Raw genomic sequence first — 8,646 nt, 5'->3', positions numbered from 1 at the left:
GGTGGGTATAAAAATGCGATTTGGAACCACTGTGCTATTCCACCATAGATCTTCTTACTTGATTAATTTAATAATTTGTACAAATTTTAATAAATTTAGGTTAAGTGACTGCATATTGGTCATTGCAACAATGTTTTTAAATATTTTGAAATTAAATAATTGACCTAGTCCCTCATGGATGCAGTCAGTGACTCTTGTGGTGTGGAATAGCAAAAAAAAAAAATCAGCTCTATCGATAATAATGATTGCTCAAACATTTACTCTCTCTTTCTCCCTCTCTCTCTCTCACTCGTTCTCTCGCTATTGCCAATGCATCACAATAGCATGGCAATGATAACCCTTAACCTACAATTTCTCTCTTGTTCACGATTATGCTTCTAGGCATACGGCCTATGAGTGTTCTGAAACTGATAAGACCATCAACGCACTACAAATGCAACCAACCAACGAACATCGTATCATCATCATGGAGTACGCTTCTCAACAAAAACACAGCAGCTCACAGTTCTGGCGGAACATTGCCAAGGAAAACAAGAATTTCCAACAATGATCTCTATTTCCATATTTCTCGTGGCCATCAGCATTTTAGTACAACAAGTAAGTGGGAAAAAAGAGAATTTTTGTTTTTATGCCATAGATTACAATGTTGATATTAATCTACGTATTTCCAGATATCCTGCGATAAAGAAAATGATGTAAACAGTGGAATTCTGCGTCAATGCCTGGAGGATATTAGCCATCATAATGAAACTGGGACTGAGCGTTTATTAAAGAAATTCAGTAATTATGCCAATTGGACTGAAGAGGAGATACCATGTTTTGCCCGATGTGTGGCAGCGGAAAAAGGTTGGTTCGACATAGAACGCCATCGTTGGAATAAGCAAAAGATTGTCGACGATTTGGGTGCAAATTTGTACAATTATTGCCGTTACGAGTTCAATCGAGACTTTAATAATGTTTGCACATTTGCCTTCAAAGGCTTAAAGTGTTTGAAACAGGTAAGTGAGTGGCAAATATCCATCAGTGCTTCGGATACACTAAGTAACATGGAATATTTCTTCTCTTTCTCCCCCCCCCCCCCCCCCATCCGTTTTCCATAAGGCTGAATTAAATGTTTTAGTTACCTATTCCCACCTACTGACATGCGTCAAAGAGAAAGCCACCAGTATGTCACAATTACTGGAATACTATCATTTTCCGGCCGGTGAACGCATTCCATGCCTTTTCAACTGTTTCGCCAATAAGGCTCAATTATACGATGCCAATTATCAGTGGATCGTTAAAAATTGGCTAAAAGCTTTTGGACCCATTCGAGATGAAACAGTGAATATTTCCATTTGTCGCATAAGTGATGAGAAACGCAAAACGATGGACACTTGTGCCTGGATGTATGATGAGTATAATTGCTGGGAACGTTTGAATTACAACACAAATGGTTCGGTGGCCTATCGACGAGCATTGCGTACGTTAGCCCATGAAAGCAAGGACAAATAATTGAATGGCCTCTGTATTGAAAATTTTAAAGAGAGCAGCCGAGGAAAATTTTGTATGGACGTTCTGTTTCCTTTTTTTGCAGCAAGCACAGTATTGGCGAAAATGTATCCATCATTTGGATGACTGGTGGACCAGCATTCATTGACATTTCATATAAATTAGATTGTAGAACTCATTTATACACATATCAAGTAATGTACAATTAAAATTTTAATATGTATGTATGTGTTTTTTTAAAGTCGGTTGGAATCCATTATATGTTGAGCTACGACCATATATTGTTTTGAAGGGAATATTATAAATATGTATTAAACAATACCTTTTTTCAAATTTAAAAAAAAGGCTTGTCAAATTTGAAAAAATCAGCTGGAAATTTACAACTTCGATTTTCACCAGAACTGAAGCGTTGATGCTAAAAAAAAAGTTTTAACAAGTAAGGAAAGTCTTAAGTCGGGCAGGGCCGACCATATCACCAATATGTATACCCTTCACCACTATGTATACCAACATTTTTTATACCATCTTAACACCTTCAAATTTGTTGGGAACTATAACAGGTTGGCTGATAAGTCCCCGGTCTAACAAAGAAAAACACATTTTTTTTTTGTCAAAATTCGTTTTTATTATTCAACATAGCTCCCTTCAAGATTATAACGATCTTCCAATTTGTTGATACCATTTTGGTAGTACTCCTTCGGTTTTGCCTCAAAATAGGCCTCAGTTTCGGCGATCACCTCTTCATTGCAGCCAAATTTTTTCCCTGCGAGCATCCTTTTGAGGTCTGAGAACAAGAAAAAGTAGCTGGGGGCCAGATCTGGAGAATACGGTGGGTGGGGAAGCAATTCGAAGCCCAATTCATGGATTTTTGCCATCGTTCTCAATGACTTGTGGCACGGTGCGTTGTCTTGGTGGAACAACACTTTTTTCTTCTTCATATGGGGCCGTTTTGCCGCGATTTCGACCTTCAAAGGCTCCAATAACGCCATACAATAGTCACTGTTGATGGTTTTTCCCTTCTCAAGATAATCGATAAAAATTATTCCATGCGCATCCCAAAAAACAGAGGCCATTACTTTGGCAGCGGACTTTTGAGTCTGTCCACGCTTCGGAGACGGTTCACCGGTCGCTGTCCACTCAGCCGGCTGTCGATTGGACTCAGGAGTGTAGTGATGGAGCCATGTTTCATCCATTGTCACATATCGACGGAAAAACTCGGGTGTATTACGAGTTAACAGCTGCAAACACCGCTCAGAATCATCAACACGTTGTTGTTTTTGGTCAAACGTGAGATCGCGCGGCACCCATTTTGCACAGAGCTTCCGTATATCCAAATATTGATGAATGATATGATCAAAACGTTCCTTTGATATCTTTAAGGCCTCTGCTATCTCGATCAACTTCATTTTACGGTCATTCAAAATCATTTTGTGGATTTTTTTGATGTTTTCGTCGGTAACCACCTCTTTCGGGCGTCCACTGCCACGCTTGAATTTTGCATACCAATCAATTATTGTTGATTTTGTCAAAATTTTATTTCTATAGAAAATTTTGTCGAAATATAAATTCTATAGAAAATTTTGTCGAAATTTTATTTCTATAGAAAATTTTGTCAAAAGTTTATTTCTATAGAAAATTTTGCCAAATTTTATTTCTATAGAAAATTTTGTCAAAATTTTATTTCTATAGAACATTTTGTCAAAATTTTATTTCTATAGAAAATTTTGTCAACATTTTATTTCTATAGAAAATTTTGTCAAAATTTTATTTCTATAGAAAATTTTGTCAACATTTTATTTCTATAGAAAATTTTGTCAACATTTTATTTCTATAGAAAATTTTGTCAAAATTTTATTTCTATAGAAAATTTTGTCAAAAGTTTATTTATATAGAAAATTTTGTCAAAATTTTATTTCTATAGAAAATTTTGTCAAAAGTTTATTTCTATAGAAAATTTTGTCAATTTTTTTGAGGATAGAGGAAGCACGCTCAAAAACAAACCGAGCCAACTAAATACAAATCGATGATTTGAGTTTGGCAAAGGAAAAGAGATATGCTTGCAAATTTGTTTAGGCAGTAGCCGACTATTAAACCCTTTTTCGGAAGGTTCAAGTGTATTTCACTTTGGGTTGAGTGAATTACCCGAATTTATTCTGGTATATAGAAATAAATTTGTCAAAATTTTATATATATATATATAGAAATAAATTTGTCAAAATTTTTATAGAAATAAAATTTATCAAAATTTTATTTCTATAGAAAATTTTGTCAAAATTGTATTTCTATAGAAAATTTTGTCAAAATTTTATTTCTGTAGAAAATTTTGTCAAAATTTTATTTCTATAGAAAATGTTGTCAAAATTTTATTTCTATAGAAAATGTTGCCAAAATTTTATTTCTATAGAAAATGTTGTCAAAATTTTATTTCTATAGAAAATTTTGCCAAAATTTTATTTCTATAGAAAATTTTTTCAAAAGTTTATTTCTATAGAAAATTTTGTCAATTTTTTGAGGATAGAGGAAGCACGCTCAAAAACAAACCGAGCCAACTAAATACAAATCGATGATTTGAGTTTGGCAAAGGAAAAGAGATATGCTTGCAAATTTGTTTAGGCAGTAGCCGACTATTAAACCCTTTTTCGGAAGGTTCAAGTGTATTTCACTTTGGGTTGAGTGAATTACCCGAATTTATTCTGGTATATAGAAATAAATTTGTCAAAATTTTATATATATATATATAGAAATAAATTTGTCAAAATTTTTATAGAAATAAAATTTATCAAAATTTTATTTCTATAGAAAATTTTGTCAAAATTGTATTTCTATAGAAAATTTTGTCAAAATTTTATTTCTCTAGAAAATTGTGTTAAAATTTTATTTTTATAGAAAATTTTGTCAAAATTTTATTTCTGTAGAAAATTTTGTCAAAATTTTATTTCTATAGAAAATGTTGTCAAAATTTTATTCCTATAGAAAATTTTGCCAAAATTTTATTTCTATAGAAAATTTTTTCAAAAGTTTATTTCTATAGAAAATTTTGTCAATTTTTTGAGGATAGAGGAAGCACGCTCAAAAACAAACCGAGCAAACTAAATACAAATCGATGATTTGAGTTTGGCAAAGGAAAAGAGATATGCTTGCAAATTTGTTTAGGCAGTAGCCGACTATTAAACCCTTTTTCGGAAGGTTCAAGTGTATTTCACTTTGGGTTGAGTGAATTACCCGAATTTATTCTGGTATATAGAAATAAATTTGTCAAAATTTTATATATATATATAGAAATAAATTTGTCAAAATTTTTATAGAAATAAAATTTGTCAAAATTTTATTTCTATAGAAAATTTTGTCAAAATTGTATTTCTATAGAAAATTTTGTCAAAATTGTATTTCTCTAGAAAATTGTGTTAAAATTTTATTTTTATAGAAAATTTTGTCAAAATTTTATTTCTGTAGAAAATTTTGTCAAAATTTTATTTCTATAGAAAATGTTGTCAAAATTTTATTTCTATAGAAAATGTTGCCAAAATTTTATTTCTATAGAAAATTTTGTCAAAATTTTATTTTTATAGAAAATTTTGTCAAAATTTTATTTCTATAGAAATTTTGTCAAAATTTTATTTCTATATAAAATTTTGTCAAAATTTTATTTCTATAGAAAATTTTGTCAAAATATAAATTCTATAGAAAATTTTGTCAAAATTTTATTTCTATAGAAAATTTTGTCAAAATTTTATTTCTATAGAAAATGTTGTCAAAATTTTATTTCTATAGAAAATTTTGTCAAAATTTTATTTCTCTAGAAAATTTTGTCAAATTTTTTTTTGCCAAAATTTTATTTCTATAGAAAATTTTGTCAAAATATAAATTCTATAGAAAATTTTGTCAATATTTTATTGCTATAGAAAATTTTGTCAAAATTTTATTTCTATAGAAAATTTTGTCAAAATTTTATTGCTATAGAAAATTTTGTCAAAATTTTATTTCTATAGAAAATTTTGTCAAAATTTTATGTATTTCTATAGAAAATGTTGTCAAAATTTTATGTATTTCTATAGAAAATGTTGTCAAAATTTTATTTCTATAGAAAATGATGTCAAACTGAATTATATACGTATTTAATCGATTTTTTTTAAATATATACCCCGTATGGACTAACGTACAATTTAGAAGTCGGTATTAGGAAGTTTTAATATACCTTGCCAACGGCAAGTGTTACAACAACACAAGTAATTCGTAGTAGAATTTTCTACTCAATCCATGGTGGAGGGTACATAAAATTAGGCATGGCCGAACATACGGCCATATATACGTGTTTTTACTAACATGGTGTGGATTTAATTTTTACTTGTAGATTATTTGTGAAAGTGTAATAAAATTTGTCCAAATCGCTTCAGATTTAAATACATATATATTTCAGTTTAGAGCTTTATACTGTCCCCAATAAATTTGATTGATTTGAGTTGGTACCAAAATTTGTGATCTACACTGTGCTGAAGAGTTTAACATTGTCGGTCCCGCCCGACTTTACTTACTCGCTTTTTAGTGTTTTGTTTTTGTAGGATTTTTGACTTTGACAATTCTATTCTCTTTCCTTCCTGATTATGTTAAGATTCACACCACCGTAAAATATCATAAAAATCATACCGCCGCAAATAAGGACATGAATTGTTTTCAAAGTATATTTAACAATAATTGCACAATATTATTACTTAAATCTTTCCCTTAATGTCCACTTGGTATAGTGGCCATAACAAGACACGTAAACTCCCGATACATCCAAGCACAATTATTTCGATTACGCGCTTTACTCAAAGCCATACAATGCTCGGTGTTGACATTATCCAGAGGAATACTTAGCTTAGTATTTAATCCTGAAAAATTCCATTTTTGTAGACGATGATTAAACAATTTGAGTTTTTCCACAAAGCATCGGGTATAACACGGAATAGGTTCGACCACGGGAAAACGAGGATATTCACCAAAACGTTGCCAATCATAACGATCAAATTGATGTAGGCAATCCTTCATGGCTAATTTGGCATCGATATTTAAATTGTCCATACCATCTATGACAACAAAAGGATCATTTTCCAGCTAAAGAAGAAATATGTTGTCATAGAAAGGATTAAAGGGTCATCTGCGCTAAAAATACTTACACTGACCATACAATGGAAACCATTGTAGGCAACTTCACACTCATTATTTCCCTCATTCAATTTGGGCTTGCAAACCTCGTAAACGGGAGCTCCAAATTTTTTGATCACTTTCTCTTCGATGAAGCCATTGGTTTCATTATAAAAATCAAACATCTTGGAAAGATAACAATTTGTGAAGCATGGTATTTCCTCATAGGTAATGGACCATTCCTTAAAGCGTTTCAAACGTTCAGCATTCTCCAAAGTTGGTCCACCAAAACGTTCCAAACATTGGCCAATCACATAGCCTTCATGTTCATCGATATCAGCTGCAGCAAAATTCTATGAATTTTTTTTTAAATTAAAAAAATAAATAAATTTGTTTTAATTTTTTTTTTCAACACTTTTTTAAACAACAACCTTGCCTAGTAGAACAATAGCCAATGTTATGCAAATTAAATGACACGTCTTCATAATGCTACCCGCTATAATATGGTTCGGCTCCAACACTTGATTAATGCTGCTGTCATTAAGAAATACTTCCTCCAACTGGTAAAAATTTTCAAAGATCTCAATTTTTTTCGGAGATTTAAATTTGAGATGTTTTTTTGTGTTTTCGTTTTTATTTTGGTGGCGTTTAAGCAAATCTCAAAGATTATTATGGCCGACATATCGCCATTTAAAGATTTCATTACCCTTTGCGACACCGCACATACATACAAATATGACAATGTTTCGCGCTGATAACAAATCTATGTCTATTCCTTCTCTTTGGGGAACTATTTCACACATATTTGCCTTTAACAATTGAGGCAAAAAATAGCATTGACTATTGCCAAGTTCATTTACATGCTGAACATCAATTTCAGTTTCTAAAGATAAGCTTTAGCATTGGAAAAATAATGCCAGTGTAGAATGATGATGCTCTACATAAGAGCGTCCCTGAATATTCGATTGCAAAATGATGGAAGCTCCACTCGACATCAAAGTCATTCGGAGACCCTTTGCTATAGCACGAAGATCTAATCGTAATATGGAATAATCCCCAAACATAATATGAAGAACTATCTCGTAGAAGTGGAAGGACCTCTCACCATAAGGAACCGGTATTGCGACACAGGACATCGTTTGATATGACCAACAGGATCGATCGGCCTAGTACTACATGAATTGTAAAAATACATTGTATTTTACTGCAAAAAAGAGCTTCCAAACAAGTAGTTTGGATCCCCAATTTGTGATCTGGAAGTAGTGCAAATTTAGCTCATCGCCAATGAATTTTACATGGGCTTGTCATGATGGAAGTACCCCATTTTTAGATCCTTTGCATTGCCTTAGACGTTCATATGGATAAAAAAAATTTAAAAAAAAGTAAAAAAATACTTCTTTTTTCAATTTCACTTTTTATTTTTATTAGTATTTTTTGTTACAATTTTACTTTCTTATTGTCTAATTTTTACAAATTACAAAACTATGCCACAAACGCCATTGAACACCATGAATCAAAACGTCTACTCAAATGTTTGAGATATGAACTTTATATGACACCAAACTTGGCACAAGTACCCAGCAAAAAAAGAGCTTCCAAAAAAGTAGTTTGGATCCCCAATCTGTGATCCGAAAGTAGTGCAAACTTGGATAATCTCCAATGAATTTTACATGGGCTTGTCATAGGACGGAAGTACTCCCTTTTTGGATCCTTTGCATTGCTTTAGAAGTTGTGCCCTGGAAGTTAATTTGAATGAATAAATTTAAAAAGCGAAAAAAAAACAATTTTTTTTCAATCAATTTCACTTTTTTTTACCCATATGTTTTATTACACAATTATTTTCCTATTATCTAATTTTTACAATTTGAAAAACTTTTTCGCTCCGAGCAGGGGTTGAACCTGGGTTTGCTGGCACCATAACAGAACGCCTTAGCACACTCAGTAACAAACGCCATTGAACATAAAGCCCCGAAATGTCAATTCAAATGTTTGTGATATAATTGTAATACGGCACCAAGGAATAACATTCTA

The 8,646-nt window shown here is 31.6% G+C and overlaps 2 protein-coding genes across 2 annotated transcripts; one reads left to right on the top strand and one right to left on the bottom strand.

The window, feature by feature from the left end:
* The first annotated feature begins 449 nt into the window (after positions 1-449).
* On the top strand, positions 450-1,714 carry Obp83ef (Odorant-binding protein 83ef). Its single transcript, XM_075292066.1, has 3 exons — positions 450-597; positions 672-998; positions 1,102-1,714. The coding sequence occupies exons 1-3, from the start codon at positions 547-549 to the stop codon at positions 1,492-1,494; spliced, it is 771 nt and encodes a 256-aa protein (XP_075148181.1). The 5' UTR covers positions 450-546; the 3' UTR covers positions 1,495-1,714.
* Positions 1,715-6,144: 4,430 nt separating this feature from the next.
* On the bottom strand, positions 6,145-7,297 carry Obp83cd (Odorant-binding protein 83cd). The gene is made up of 3 exons (XM_075314384.1): positions 7,047-7,297; positions 6,648-6,968; positions 6,145-6,585 (listed from the first exon to the last, which is right to left on the bottom strand). Exons 1-3 carry the CDS (start codon positions 7,098-7,100, stop codon positions 6,214-6,216), a joined length of 747 nt encoding a protein of 248 aa, XP_075170499.1. The 5' UTR covers positions 7,101-7,297; the 3' UTR covers positions 6,145-6,213.
* Between the last annotated feature and the right edge of the window lie 1,349 nt (positions 7,298-8,646).

This window comes from Haematobia irritans, chromosome 1, assembly GCF_050003625.1.
Source record: "Haematobia irritans isolate KBUSLIRL chromosome 1, ASM5000362v1, whole genome shotgun sequence".
Taxonomy (NCBI): domain Eukaryota; kingdom Metazoa; phylum Arthropoda; class Insecta; order Diptera; family Muscidae; genus Haematobia; species Haematobia irritans.
This window is presented reverse-complemented; position numbering and strand designations above follow the sequence as displayed.

What these genes read in the sequence shown, in the direction of transcription:
- Obp83ef (XM_075292066.1), top strand. Translation starts at nt 547, where the DNA reads ATGATCTCTATTTCCATATTTCTCGTGGCCATCAGCATTTTAGTACAA. An exon ending in TCAGCATTTTAGTACAACAA is followed by an intron (nt 598 to 671) that starts GTAAGTGGGAAA and finishes ACGTATTTCCAG; the next exon opens with ATATCCTGCGATAAAGAAAA. An exon ending in GCTTAAAGTGTTTGAAACAG is followed by an intron (nt 999 to 1,101) that starts GTAAGTGAGTGG and finishes GTTTTCCATAAG; the next exon opens with GCTGAATTAAATGTTTTAGT.
- Obp83cd (XM_075314384.1), bottom strand. Translation starts at nt 7,100, where the DNA reads ATGAAGACGTGTCATTTAATTTGCATAACATTGGCTATTGTTCTACTA. An exon ending in CTATTGTTCTACTAGGCAAG is followed by an intron (nt 6,969 to 7,046) that starts GTTGTTGTTTAA and finishes AAAAATTCATAG; the next exon opens with AATTTTGCTGCAGCTGATAT. An exon ending in GTTTCCATTGTATGGTCAGT is followed by an intron (nt 6,586 to 6,647) that starts GTAAGTATTTTT and finishes TTTCTTCTTTAG; the next exon opens with CTGGAAAATGATCCTTTTGT.